Raw genomic sequence first — 14,986 nt, forward strand, 5'->3', positions numbered from 1 at the left:
GGTACATGTTTTTGCAGCTCATCAACTTACTCTATATTTCACTTGACATTAGGAAAAATTATTCTTCATACTTAGCATAACGCACCAACAAAATTAAGGAAACGACAAAGTAGGCAAAAAGGTAGAAAAAGTTTGCTGTAGTTTTGATTCTACTCACAAGTTCTTATTATGCGGCCTGCATTATTGCTGACAGTTTGTTGTAATCCTTTATTTTCTTCAGTTTCACAGCAACATCGCTCATTGTCATCCTTCGACCAGGTGATTCATTTGAGCAAAGTAAACCCAACTTAGGAGTTTTTTGATACCCCTGCTAAACTTTAGCACATGTCACATCGGATGTTTGGATACTAATTAGGAATATTTAATATAGTCTAATTACAAAACTAATTGCACAGATGGAGTCTAATTCGCGAGACGAATCTATTGAGCCTAATTAGTCCATGATTTGATAATGTGGTGCTACAATAACCATTTGCTAATGATGGATTAATTAGCCTTAATAGATTCATCTCGCGAATTAGACTCCATCTATGCAATTAGTTTTGTAATTAGCTCATGTTTAATCCTCATAATTAGCATCCGAATATCTGATGTGACCCTACTAAAGTTTAGCACATCGTATCCAAACAATCCCTCAAATATTGAAGGAACTAGAAAGGAAGTTGTTCAGCCCTTGGATAGAAGAAGAATCTTGCTGGTCATCCAGAAGATGGAAAAGCACATTTGGGAACACCCTTGATGAACTCACTGTCTAGTGCTCAGTTCTCAAAAAAAACTTAGGTTCTATGGGTCTCTTTCCAGTAAAGACTTCAAGGAACATGATTCCATAGCTGAACACGTCGCTCTTGCGAGATGCAGTTCCATACTTCCAAGTGATCCATACTCTGCACAAAAAATTCACAAAACAAAATTTGATAAATCGTATTTAATCAGAGATACCAATCAGTATTTTTCAAGAACTAGATTTAGTAAGTGGTGATATATTTCTGGTGCCACGTGCCTAGTGCTCCAGCCTTCCAGGCATGCTTGCAGTGATCATGGAGTTGTCTTCACCCAATAGCAACTTTGCAATGCCAAAGTCTACCAGACTACCACGTGCACCGTCATGAGTCACGGTAAAGAACCACCTCATGGTGCAGATACGCACCAATGCTCTGGAATCTAGATCGGAACAGGTGCTCAGTATCCTTATCTGGTTCCGATGCCCGAGCCATGCGGATTGCAACTACCGAACCAGTGCTCAACTGGCCCTTGAAAACTTTTGCAACACTTCCAGTCCCTAAGAGATGTCCGTCCCTAAAATTATCAGTGACACCAACAAGCACATGGTAGGAGACTAGCCTTTGACATCACTCGGGTCAGTCTCCCCTTGTTCTTAAGCATCCTTCTGATTGTTACATTAGCACAAATAACAACAGAACCAAATGCTATAGTGAGTTAGTGACAATATGGAGCACCAGACAACCTAGTGTTCCCAATTAAGCATTGCAATGTGATGTTTGACTCTGTTATCCGCCTTCTACCTTATTGAAGGAGAGATGCAAGGTAGTCAAGTATGAAAATTGGCAAAAAAAATAAATAAAAGAAAGGGAATGGTTCTAGAGAGATAGTTGAAGAAAAGATCTAATGAAAATAAGGCTAAGCTAGTCAGTTCTTGAAACAAGTCTTCAAATGAGTTGCGTGATGGATTTAGGTAAATGAAATGAGTATCTTAAGTTGTCCAAATGATTATGGGATGCTTCCAATGATAAAGTTTGATGATATGGCCAGACGTCCAGTTCATAATTCCTTTCAAAAAAAAGTCCAGTTCATACGTTTCTGTTAGCGGATCAACATCAGCGGGTAGCACACCAGTAAGGCAAGTAAGGGTATTCCGAGATATTCAGTAGGATAAGTTTACCAAGGTGGAATAATTAGTGGCCCGGTCGATGTGCTGAACTTGTTATGGGACAGGTGGATGTATTCTACTCCCTCCGTTCCAAATTATAAGTTATTCTAACTTTTTTGGAGAGTCAAACCATTTTATGTTTGACCAAAATTATAGAGAGGATCAATAAAATTTATAGCACCAAATAGATATATTATGAAAATATATTTAACGAAAAAACTAATGTTACTTAATTGATATCATGAATGTTAGTACTTTATTATATAAATTTGGTCAAGAGAGATGCTTTAACTCTTCAAGAAAGTTGGAATGACTTATAATTTGGAACGGAGTGAGTAGCTCGCTAAAATTGCCAATGCTAAGGTATATAGATCTGAAAAACCTGTTTTCTTGCAGGAGTAGCTTTTGTAAGCTCCTAAACACACCAATGTTTGTCGGAATATAGGGCTTAATATGTCAGTGCTAGAGAAATCAAGCAACACTAGATTTGGCATCATGATGACCTATTCTGGGATTGCCCCTGTGACTGTGAGTAGGTTGTTAGAAAGATATATTCGGACAAGATTGCTTAAGTTCGATAGCACTGGTGAATATTGCCAAGATCTATTGGGATAGAGCTCAATGGGAATCTGTCACAAAGTTGTTTTGGGTGAGGAAAAAACTCTGCAGCACTGGAAGGCTGAAACTTCGGTTGTTTGGAATTGTCACAGTTAACCAATGCTTGCATTGCCCAAGCACGTAAATGCAACTTTTGCAAAGCACAAGAAATTTATGCATTTGACATTTGCATAAAGGGTGGCATCTCCAGAACGGCATTCATCACTAGTTGTCAAAATTTGCTCACGTTACAAAGATAACTTACTGCTGCCAGCTCGAAGCTGCTGACTGGTACAAACTTGAGAACCATGGATTATTTGATACCCATTATTTCAGCTCGCTGAGATCAATCCTACCTACAGCTTATGACAATGAAGCTATTGAATAGGCGAGGAGTTTGATGGCGAGCTCTCGGTTTCTCCCTTTAGAGATCCATTTGTTTGCTCCACCAGTACGTCAGTGTCCTCAGCAGGCGCCTTGAGCAATGAGGGTTCCACTTTCTCTTGGGCGGCCTTCTCCTTAAGGTCTTCCTTGGCCAAGCTCGAGAATTGCTTGTCCAATGAGCTTGCCGCGCCTAGCCACGCGAGAACAATGACCAGCAGTATGCCGCCGAGGTATGGAGTCGAGTTTGCCAAGGAACCGAATGCCAGGATCATGAATTGTTGGATAAGCGCACCACCAGACTTGCCCAGTGGGTTGCAAACAACATCAATGGCCGCCTTTCCTTTTACCTGCAAACAGAGGAAACTAGAGTTGGAATGTGCAGTATAATAGTGGCGCAGACAGTGGGGCATCAAGAATCATTCAGCAAACCACGCATGATTTTAAAGATAAGACATTTAAGAGATATTTGGGACAAACGGTATGATCTTAACTAGACTTGTCTCAATGGAATAGTACTAATTATCGTGTCATGTAATCACACAAGACATAAGCAGGAAAATACAACTAATGCCATTTTACGACTACAGGACCAAGATAACTTATACTTAAATATGAGATTTAACAGGCATTAAAAGTTTATATGATTATATACATCATCAAAAAATTTGAACCGACCTGAAGAACAGCTGTGCATAATTAACACTAGTTCAAATGGAGCTTTTATCATTTATAAATTTGTTATCCTGGTCCCAATTTGCAAACGATAAAAAAGGAACTTTCATGAAGTAACCACCACAAGATTACTAAATATAAGCAAACAAATACAAAAAGTTGTTAAAAGTACTTTAAATCGCAAGGAATAATAACAAGGAAGATGTAGTATGGAAGGATGAACAAACCTTCATATCTTCATCCAAAGGAATATATGCCATTTCCTTGCACGGGTCAAATAAACTATACTTTGCACTCTTGCTAAATATGTTCTGCATGGCGCCCACATAAACAGCTGCCAGTAGGGGGGTCATGCCCATTGTGGCAAGCATAGGAGTCAGTGGCTGTCCAAACAAAATAAGAGAGAAGAAGCCAACACCAGTCAGCAACAGAACTGTGGGGGTGATCATTGCAGCCACACCCCATCCGAATTTTCGGAGTATAATTCGGCCTAACAGCATCATTGTGAAAGTTGCAATTCCAGTTGCAGTTGAGAAATCGCCCATGAAAGATGAGTATTCATTTGGACTGGGGAACTGTAAGGTGAATAAAGAAAGTGTTACTGTTACTGCTGATTATTACTGAATATAAAACACCATAGTAGCAATACAATCTGAAAAGAAAAATAGATAGTTCAGAAAGATTACCTGTGCCTTGAGTTTTGATTTCCAGGTGACTTCCACAAGATTGATACTAATGCCATAAGCAACCACTAAGGTAGCTAGGTCCCTCACATACCTCGAGGAAAGCAGAACCTTCAGACTCTCTTTCATGCCAAGCTTAGGTTTTTCCTGTTGGATACATTGTACCAGATTACTTGGAGTAGAAGTATAAAGACAAAAGGGAAGCACAATAAACCATAACTACTGACCTTTTTCTTCTTACGATCAGACTTGGGAAGTGAAGGATCATTCAAAACAAACTTGTTCACTCCCCAATAGATGGAAGTTATGACAAGTCCGAGAAGTACCACTATGCTCATCATTCCTTTCAAAGATACCTCCCAACCATCAATTCCAGGACCTAATGTCTTGCGCAGATTTGAGAAATACTTCACAGTACGCCCAGAAAAGATAAGGGCAATATTTGCCCCAAGGCCAAATAAAGGATAAAATTCTTTTGCTTCATCAACTGTGGTAATCTGAAAAAAAATATAAATCAGATCAGGACGAAGCCTAAAAGGCTAACATTTGATGAGAAGTTTAACAAATATGATATATCCAAATTGCAGACACCAGAATGCCATATACACAGCCCATGTAAGGCACACTTTTCAGTTGGGTGGCCTTCAGCAACTAGCACCCAAAACACACTGACTCTGCAACCAATAGAAACAAATACTGCTCCCCTATTTTGGTCATCTTCAACCAGCCCTTGAAAATGGATACACTAGTCCTACATCAATATAGGAGGGGATAACCATTATGCCCCTTATATGCGGAACATCTGGCTAAACTATCTTTATTCTGAGAAGTGCAAGTTACCTAATCACAGGTGATGGCTAAATGCATATAGGATACCACCCTGTGTGCTAAAAATTCCTACCACAGATAAACAAAATAAGCAGTAGTTACTAGCTAGAAAACTCTCTCCTTACGCTGCCCCCATTGTATCCCTTGTCAAAAAGAACAGTTAGATACATATCGCCAGCGATAAAAAGCAACATCGTTTCACTAAAATGATGCACTGACACCATGACCTGGGTATTTGTACTAGCCTACTTGGTGATTTTACAAAGAAAAAGAGTCAACCAAAACATTAAACCTGTTATCACTGTTTAAACATAACTTATTGGTACGAAAGAGTTGCTTCAATCTCTTCAGCTGACTTTACTTGGATGTAAAAAAGATTAAACAAACAATCAACCAAAGTTTTAATATGTAATAAAGCTTATTCTGTGTTTTGATTCCCCTTCTTTGTTTTAAGCCTTTTTCACTATGCATTTATTCTATTTGTTATGATGCCCCAGTGAGGCTCCCCTATTTGTGTTCCTTGTCAAAAAGAAACAGCAATCAAATAAATAATGGATGAATATAGCCAATCTGGGCCCTTCCTTTCTGGCTACAAAAGTAGCAATAAGACAGAGACATATTAGATTCACAAAGGTCTACACCAATAAATATTTCTTTAGAAAGGAGTTATAAAGTGCGAACCATATCCGGCCAAGTTGTTCAATGTAATAGACATCCCACAACCAATTGAAGTTGACAATAGCTCAAGCATCATCTAGATCAAGGATGTGAGCAATAATGGAGCCAAAGGTATTCATAAAAGAAAGCAGCAAGCACCTAGATTCTTTTAGCCCAAAGGTTCTGCATTACAATGCGCGAAGCTACAATGCAGGGCCCTGCCATGTTCAAACCCCAATAGATGTTTTATTACCTACCCATTATCCCAAGAACAAGCCATTAGCTGCCTAAGCCATCCTGACAGAGACAAGTAATTATCTTAAGAACAAACCATTACTAGCCTAAACCATCATGACAGAGACAAGTTTTTCCCTTGTATCTTTTGTACTACAATAACCAAACCATCTGGTCAAATAATTTAGTAGCTAATGAGACAGGTTTTTTTTACTCTCCCTTTTTTTGTTTTAAGCCTTTTCCACTATGCATTTATTATATTTGTTATGATGTCCCAGTGAGGCTCCCCTATTGTATCCCTCATCAAAAAGAAATGTCAATCAAATAAATAATGGATGGATACAGCCAATATGGGCCCTTCTTTTCTGGCTAAAAAAGTAGCAATAGACAGAGACATATTAGATTCGCAAAGGTCTACACCAATAATTATTTCTTTAAAAAGGAGTTATAAAGTGCGAACCATATCTAGGGCCAAGTTGTTCAATGTAATAGACATCCACAACCAATTCAAGATTGAAAATAGCGCAAACATCATTTAGATCAAGGAAACGAACAATAATGGAGCTAAACATACTCATAAAAGAAAGCAACAAGCACCTAGATTTTTTTAGCCCAAAATTGTGCATTACAACGTGCGAAGCTACAATGCAGGGCCTACCATGTACAAACCCAACAAATGTTTTGTTACCTACCCATTACCTCAAGAACAAACCATTAGCTGCCTAAGCCATCCTGACAGAGAAAAGTTATTATTTCAAGAACAAACCGTTAGCAGCCTAAACCATCATGACAGAGACAAGTATTACCCTTGTATCTTTTGTACACCAATAACCAAACCATCTGGTCAAACAATTTACTAGCTAATGAGACAGATTTTTTGGACTCTAAATTAGCGAACATATGCCAAGATTTGATCCAATAATCCCAACTTGAGACTCACCTGATTGGCGAATCCCCAGAAGAGGACCGAGATGACGACGCTGCCCCAGAGCTCGGCCATGACATAGAACAAGCAGAAGCTCCAAATCCTCAATATCGCCACGGGGCCAAGGAAGCTGGGGCCGAGCGCGGCCAGAAGCTTGTCGGCGAGCGCGGTGGGATGGATGACATCCCTGAGCGGGTAGAGCACGAAGGCGAAGGCGCCGAAGAAGGCGATGAAGGGGAAGATGACGGTGTAGAAGAGCGCGTCCCTGGAGAGGACGTTGGAGAGCTTGGTGTAGAGCAGCATGAAGCCGATGGCCATGGGCAGGTTGACCCAGGTCTTGAGGAAGGGGATGATCTCGGCGCTGCTCCCCTTGGCGGTGACCACCAGCACGTCCTTGGTGTCCCGCAGGATGGTGTAGTTGAAGAGGATGCAGAAGAACATGAGGCCCAGAGGCACGATCTTCTTGAGCGTCTTCACGTCGATGCCGAGGAACTTCTTGGTGGCCTCCTCCGGCTGCGGCGCCGGCACCGCCGCGGCCGCGGCCGCCGCCTGAGGCGCGCCGCGGGGCACGCCACCGCTACCAGCGCCGGACCTCCTCTTCAGGAACACGTTCCCCAGGACCGCATCGCGGCCCGGGAGGAAGGGGCCCCTCGACAAGAGGAGCGGGGGGTGGAGTGCGGCGGGCTTCGCCGCGGCGGGGGAGAAGGAGGCGGCGCGCGGACGCGGGAGCGGGAGGCGCAGGCCCGCGCGGGGAGGGAGCGCGGCGAGCCTGGCGTGGTGGAGGGCGAGCGACTCCATGGACGCCGAACCTTCGCCGGTGGCGGCGGCGGCGACGGTCCGGTCGGTCGGGGCAGCCGCAGCGGGGACGCTCCGCCTCCGCCGGGTCGCTGGCCCAAACCCCGAGACGCGAATTTGGGGGGAAAGCAGGAGGGCGGGGTAGGTCGCGGCGCGGCGGGGGAGGAAGCGGGGCGCATTATTAAACGATCGCGCCGCGCGTTCGCATGGCGATCCGATCGGCCGTCGGTTTGCGGGCCAGAAACGATCCCGGCGGTTGATTCGGAAGAGCCGGGACCGGAAGGCGTGGGGTTGGTGGGCGGAACGAGACAGCGCCCGGCCGCCGCCCGACGCGGGTTCGAGTCAGCACCAGGCAGCGGCGGCATGGCTCGGCCACCCGCTGCCCGTGTGTTTGTCCTGTCCCCCACTGTAATGTAAAGCGAGACGTTTGTTTACGACTTCCCATGTTATCTCGCTGCGAAATCTCTATTATTCACAAATCACAACACAATTGCAGCGTACCCACCTTCCAAGTTGCCAAATTGAAGTTACTCACTGTTATCGCCTAGACTGGTATTCTGGTCTATAAAAAAAAGCAACTCTCATAATCAAACAGTTTCAGATTTTATCAAAATTATACAAAACTACTAACATTCACGCCTCAAATAGATTTAGTGTAGAAATATATTACATAATTAATCTATTTATATTTATTTTGTACCATAAATATTAGTACTATTTTGTATAAATTTGATCCAATTTAAAATTAGTTGATTTCTCGGAAAACGAGAGTTGTATTTTTTGGGGACGGAGGGAGTACTTATTGGCATTGTACTCTTATTGGCGTTGTGTCTATTATTCCCTCCCTATTGGAAGTGCATTTTGCCATTTTGGCCGTGTCTCATTGATCAGTAATAGCAATTTTACGATTTGCAAAAAATATAGCAATTTTACAAGTAGACAAATTCGTAGGCAATGTTTCGGACGGTCAATAACAAAACAATATATAATGTTTTTCCCCCGATAATTAGGACATGTTCGTTTGAGCCGTAGGTTTTAAGGTTTTCTAAAAAACTGATGCTGTCTTTTTCTTCTGACGCTAACGTCTAGAATACATGTTTAGTTTTCTAAGCTCAAAACGCTACGAAAAGCTCAGAAGCTTTCCAACTTTCGATATAAACTCAGTTTTTCAGAGCTTCCAGTTTTTCGGAAGGTACATGAGAAGATCGTTGTTTGTTTGAGCTTCTATTTTTTATGCTGAGAAGCTACTAGGAATCTCGAACGCTCAGTATAGAAGTTTTGGAGGAAGCTGGAAGCCCAACTGAAAGATGGAGGAGCGAAGTGAGCGAGCGAGGCTTGCAATCCTGCAAGAATCCGAAATAACAAGGTTGCCCGTCTCATCTGCACGACTGTACTCAAGCCCCGTTTGGAAGACATGACTAAAGTTTAGTCCATATCACACTGAATGTTTAGATACTAATTAGGAGTATTAAATATAGGTTAATTGCAAAACCAATTGCATAAATGAAGGTTAATTCGCAAGACGAATCTATTAAGCCTAATTAGTTCATGATTTGACCACGTGATGCTACAGTAAATATGTGCTAATTATGGATTAATTAGACTTAATAGATTCATCTCGCAAATTAGCCACGGCTTATGCAATTAGTTTTATAATTAGTTCATGTTTAGTCCTTCTAATTGGTATCAAACATCCGATATGATCCGAACTAAAAATTAATGCACGGATCAAACATCCGCTCAGTCAAACCCCATGTCCCAAATTAGTGCGCGGATCAAACACCCGCTCAGTCAAACCCCCTATCCCCGCGATACGATTGTTTAGACAAAATTAGACCTCCTGCTCGTGGTCGTGAGCTCGTGGGCTCTGATTTAAAGGAAGCCGTTTTGCTACACGTGAGATTGACCGCAGCACTGCACCTCGTGGTTTTAAAGGACAGTGACCGCATAAGACCAGTTGCGCTCCTTCCTCACAGCTTCGTCGTATACCAACCACTCCTTTCGCAAAACGTGATGCAAATCTGGTCTACCATTATTGAGAAGTAACATCTTGTTACTTTTCTGGCTGGTACACTACTACGCTAGTAGTTTTGCCTCCTAGACATACAAACTAACTTCAAGAACTCTTTTCTTTTTGGAAGAACTCTAACTGGATTTCGCCAATTTAAACTACTGGCTCTAAACAATCTAAAAAACGAGGTTGGATGAATGATACTTTGTGCAGATTATGCATGGCGCAGCCCGAAACACCCATCACCTTTGCAAGAAACTGCCTATATACTAAGTAGCCAAGTATGTGTGCAACCTTATAACTTCCTAGAGACCGGATTACCTTCACTATATAATTTGGAAAAGTCAATTTCCTTTTATGCATGCTGACGCACATTCCAATATGAATCCTTGCCACAACTACAAATTGCGCTACTCATCAAGGAAGACATCGGTATAGGCTTGCTTTTAACGGTTGAAACGAAGTTACAAATGATCATTTGTAATTCCTTGTTTGTCTTTTCACTACTGAAAACTGAGCATTCGTTCCGAGTCTCGGTACCGAGCCTAACGGATAGGTAATGTGACCCCCTTTAGTACCGGGTGGGGGGAGCTCTACCCGGTACTAAAGGTCACCCATTAGTACCGGGTTGAGACTCCATCAGGTACTAAAGGATGGCCTTTAGTACCGAGTGGACTTCCCACCCGTTAATAAAGAGTTTTTCCATCAATCCCCCAGCCCATTGGCCCGCTCCCCTACCTCCTTATCCGCTCCCCCTCCCCCCTCCTTCTCACTCTCTCTCTTTCTCTATATCCAGGATGCAGCGATGGGAGGGCATAGCGGGTGGCAGTGGGAGAGCGTGGCGGGAGGTCTTGGTCTCGGGCGGCGGCGGGAGGCTCCGGCGGGGGTGCGGGTCGGGCTCGGGCCGACGGGGTGGGATTTTTTTAATTTTTTAATAGAGACTCCTTTAATACCGAACTAGTAATACCGATTACAAAACCGGTACTAAAGGGAGTTACCAACTGGTACTGATGGCGCATTCCTTTTGTCCTGAGTCTATTTTTTCATGGTGTTACGGAGAGGCCGGTCTACTTTTATTTTGGTAGTTCTTACTACTAGTTGTCCTTTTTTTTCCCTTCCCACACGTTAGTGGATTTTGACTGAACGTGTTGTGTTCTCTAGGTCTCCCCACGGTTTTTCTGTCATTATTTATCTTTTTGTTTGTCTTGTTTGCTCTTTTCTTTCTATGTAACGGGGCAATCCTCTTGCCGTATTTTTCGAAAAAATCTATTAGCTCTGATAAAAAAATACATTTTTGGTAGGACATCATCTCCAAAACCTTGAACTGTTAATAGTCCAAACAATCTAAAATTTGAAATGGATGGAATGCGCAGTGTAACAAAATTAATTCACCACGAGTATATGAGTATACGATTTCGTTTTCAAAGTTATTAATTAACTAGCGTCAACGACCAAATTTAGCCGGTTCACTTGGGCCGACATCCAAACGTGCCCTAAATTTTCAGATCAAGCACAAAATTTTGTGCCTACGAACGGGAGGGTCCAAACCAACTCGAATCCAATGCGGCCCAACACAAAACCCACCACCCGCCCACGACCTCATCGTCCTCCCCTTTCCGATCGGGATCCCCTGCCGATCTAAACCCGCCGAAACCCTAATCCCCCCACCGCCGCCATGGGCAACCCCATCCTGACCCTCCCCGCGCCGGAGGGCGACGGCGGCGACGCCGACCAGCAGCAGCAGGCGCCGCCTCCGTCTCCCCCTCCCGGCGCGAAGGCGGCCCCCCCGGCGACGGTAGCAACCCACACGCGCACCATCGGCATCATCCACCCTCCGCCCGATATCCGCGTTATCATCGAGAAGACGGCCACCTTCGTCGCCAAGAACGGGCCCGAGTTCGAGCGCCGCATCATCTCCCACAACCAGGGCAACGCCAAGTTCAACTTCCTCCAGCCCTCCGACCCCTACCACGCCTACTACCAGCACCGCGTCGCCGAGATCGCCGCCGCGCCGCCTGGCGCCGACGCCCCCGCGGGCACCGAGCCTGACGCGGATCCCGCCGACGCTCCAGCAGCGGCCCCGGTCGACGGCGCCGCTGCACCCGCAGATGGCGCCTCGGCGGACGCGAAGGCAGACCACTCCGCGCCCTTCCGCGTGGCGCCGCCGCCCAAGGTGCTGGTGCCGCCCAAGGCGGAGCTGTACACGGTGCGGCTGCCCGAGGGTATCACAGGGGAGGAGCTGGACATAATCAAGCTGACCGCGCAGTTTGTGGCGCGGAACGGGAAGAACTTCTTGACGAGCCTGGCGCAGCGCGAGAGCACCAACATGCAGTTCCACTTCATCCGGCCTACTCACAGCATGTTCCCATTCTTCACGGCGCTCACGGACGCATACTCCAGGGTGCTTAGGCCGGAAGAAGGGGTGCCTGGGCTGCTAAAGGAGCTGAGAGAGGGTTCAAAGGACCTTACTACAGTGCTGGAGAGATGCCTGAACCGGTTGGAGTGGGATCGGTCGCAGGAGCAGGCGAAGCAGCAGGCAGAGGATGAGATCGAGCAGGAACGGATGCAGATGTCAATGATTGACTGGCATGATTTTGTTGTTGTTGAGACAATTGAATTTGCAGATGATGAGTACGAGGGACTTCCTGTGCCACCTACATTAGAGGAGTTGAAGCGCCGGAAGAGGATGCAGAACTTGGGAGAGGAGGAAGCGATGGAATTGGCTGAACCTGCTAAGGAAGTTGAGATGGATATGGATGAAGAGGAGATGCAACTTGTTGAGGAAGGAATGCGGGCAGCAAGACTTGAGGAGAATGATGGAGGAGCACAAGTTAAGGTGGCTGGTGATGATGAGGCACCTATGAGGATTGTCAAGAACTACAAGAGGCCTGAAGAGAGGATCCCTGCGGAGAGAGACCCAACCAAGTTTGTTGTCTCACCGATAACTGGGGAGCTCATTCCCATCAGCGAGATGGAGGAGCACATGCGCATCTCACTCATTGATCCTAAGTACAAGGAGCAGAAAGAGAGGATGTTGGCCAAGATTAAGGAGACCACCCTTGCACCGGATGATGAGATTTCACGGAACATTGTTGGTCTTGCTCGCACTCGTCCAGATATTTTTGGGACCACCGAGGAAGAGGTCTCTAATGCTGTCAAGGCAGAAATTGAGAAGAAAAAGGATGAGCAGCCGAAGCAGGTTATTTGGGATGGTCATTCTGGTAGCATTGGTCGGACTGCTACTCATGCACTGTCACAGCCTCAGGGTGGCGAGGAACAGTTTGATGCTTCAAATGTTGATGGGAGACCTGTTCCTGGTCCAGCTCCACTTGTCCGACCTGGCATGCCATTGCCCCGACCTCCTCAGCCACTTCCTCTTGCTAATGTTCCTCGCTTTATCGCTCCACCAGCACCGTATCCCCCTCCCCCAGGTTCTCATATTCCTGGAGTTCCGCAGATGATGCCTCACATGCATCCACCTCCACAACAGATACCAGGGCAGCCACCGATGATGAGGATGCCAGGCCAAATGGTTCATATGCCCACCAGTATTCCTCCGCCTCCTGGTCAGGTTCAGTTCATGCCTGGTCCACCACGCTCATTTCCTATGCACCCACCACCGCACATGCCACCCATGGTCAATCCCATTGGTGTCCCTCAGCCTCCTGCACCGCCTCTTCCTCCGCAGCCTCCTGCTGAAGAGCAGCCACCTCCACCTGATGAACCAGAACCTAAGAGGCAGAGAACAGATGATGCTTCTCTTATCCCAGCAGAGCAGTTCCTTGCTCAGCATCCGGTAATGGCTCTGGCAGTCCATTTTTCTTTCTTCCTTAGTTTTCATCCTTGTTCTAGTTATTTTATTATTTAATAACTGTGGTATGCTAATGTAATCTCTTGTCTGCAGGGCCCTGCTAGCATCTCAGTATCTGTACCCAACCTTGATGAAGGGAACTTGCGAGGCCAAGTTTTGCAAATTCCTGTCCAATCACTGTCAGACACGGTAGGCAGTCTGAAGGAGCAGATTGCTGGAGAGCTGCAGCTCCCTGCAAATAAGCAGAAGCTGAGTGTGAGGACTAGTTTCCTCAAAGACAATCTTACTCTTGCTTACTACAATGTGGGTCCTGGAGTTGTGATCAATCTCACACTGAGGGAGCGTGGTGGGAGAAAGAAATGAGTCTTTTCGACCTCAGTGTAGTGGTAGGTTAATGCTTACAACTATACTTCAACAGCTATCATGGAAAGCCTTTGTGCTGGATCTTGATGTCTTATGCTTCGTATTAGTTTGTTTTATAAGTTAAGCACAATATCTTTTGCACTATGTCAACGTTGTATTTTCCTCGTATCTTGCTGCAGTTAAGTGTTGTGTGGTGCCATGCTTTGCCATATCACCTAGCATGTTAATTGAGATTGCTACTGGATACCTACTTGGTCACTTAATGTTACTAGGATGATACCCTGCGCATTGCTACTGTACGTGTAGGAATTAGTTGTTGTGGGTAATTGAAGAAAGTGGTTTAAATTGTTCTATAGGTAATTGGCTTGATAGTTGGGATGAATCTTGAACGAATGACTATTGGTGAGCAAATACATTTGTTTTAAGGATTTGGGGTAATATGGAAATTGGATATAAACAAAAGAAGTTTCATCTTTATATATTCAAGGAAAGAGGTAAAATTGGAAGCAAAACATGCAATGGACGAATTTAACTTGTTCAGGAAGGACATGAAGATTTTAGTATAGTAATAAAGAGAAAAAATGGTAGTGCACGGTTTAGAATGTAGCAGGTAGCTTGAAGAGCACCTCTGTTGGTGGAGCAAAAGACCTGCGAAATGCATTTTTTTTAAGAATGTGGTAGTTAATAGCAAAGGAAAACAAAAAAAAGGTAAGATCCTAAAGATAACTGCTGTTATGGAGTACCTATGTTGTGGCTGAATGGAGTCTGTCTTCATTTATTTGTGGCATGTCATCTGGAGTGTTGTGATCTGCAAGTCTGTACTTCCAATCAATTTTAGGAGGTAGAATTTAAAATGGAATGTTAGAAACAGTGTGGTAGCAGGAAGTACAGTGGTTTAAGATGTTTACGAACATTTTCGCGAAAAATCATGAGTGCAAGGAGCATGTTTAGGTAAAGTGAAAGGTACCAATTACCATTAAAACTGTATTATATGTAGCAAAATGTATTGGTGGACATTTTTTTGGTGGGGTACAATTTACTTGGAACTGAATTAATTATTATAATGATACATGTGGGTATAATGGGATACCTGGGGTTAGCGCTGTCTGTATTCTTTTGGAAATGCAAGCTTCTCTTT

General features: G+C 44.5%; 2 protein-coding genes across 2 annotated transcripts; one reads left to right on the top strand and one right to left on the bottom strand.

Moving 5' to 3' along the window:
• Positions 1-2,644: 2,644 nt before the first annotated feature.
• On the bottom strand, positions 2,645-7,807 carry LOC101755705 (ADP,ATP carrier protein 1, chloroplastic). The gene is made up of 5 exons (XM_004969252.3): positions 6,884-7,807; positions 4,452-4,721; positions 4,228-4,371; positions 3,769-4,116; positions 2,645-3,216 (listed from the first exon to the last, which is right to left on the bottom strand). Exons 1-5 carry the CDS (start codon positions 7,664-7,666, stop codon positions 2,863-2,865), a joined length of 1,899 nt encoding a protein of 632 aa, XP_004969309.1. The 5' UTR covers positions 7,667-7,807; the 3' UTR covers positions 2,645-2,862.
• A 3,463-nt stretch (positions 7,808-11,270) lies between these two features.
• On the top strand, positions 11,271-14,098 carry LOC101756107 (probable splicing factor 3A subunit 1). Its single transcript, XM_004969253.4, has 2 exons — positions 11,271-13,470; positions 13,579-14,098. The coding sequence occupies exons 1-2, from the start codon at positions 11,350-11,352 to the stop codon at positions 13,846-13,848; spliced, it is 2,391 nt and encodes a 796-aa protein (XP_004969310.1). The 5' UTR covers positions 11,271-11,349; the 3' UTR covers positions 13,849-14,098.
• Positions 14,099-14,986: the final 888 nt, after the last annotated feature.

The sequence above is a fragment of the Setaria italica genome, chromosome V (assembly GCF_000263155.2).
Source record: "Setaria italica strain Yugu1 chromosome V, Setaria_italica_v2.0, whole genome shotgun sequence".
Classification (NCBI taxonomy): domain Eukaryota; kingdom Viridiplantae; phylum Streptophyta; class Magnoliopsida; order Poales; family Poaceae; genus Setaria; species Setaria italica.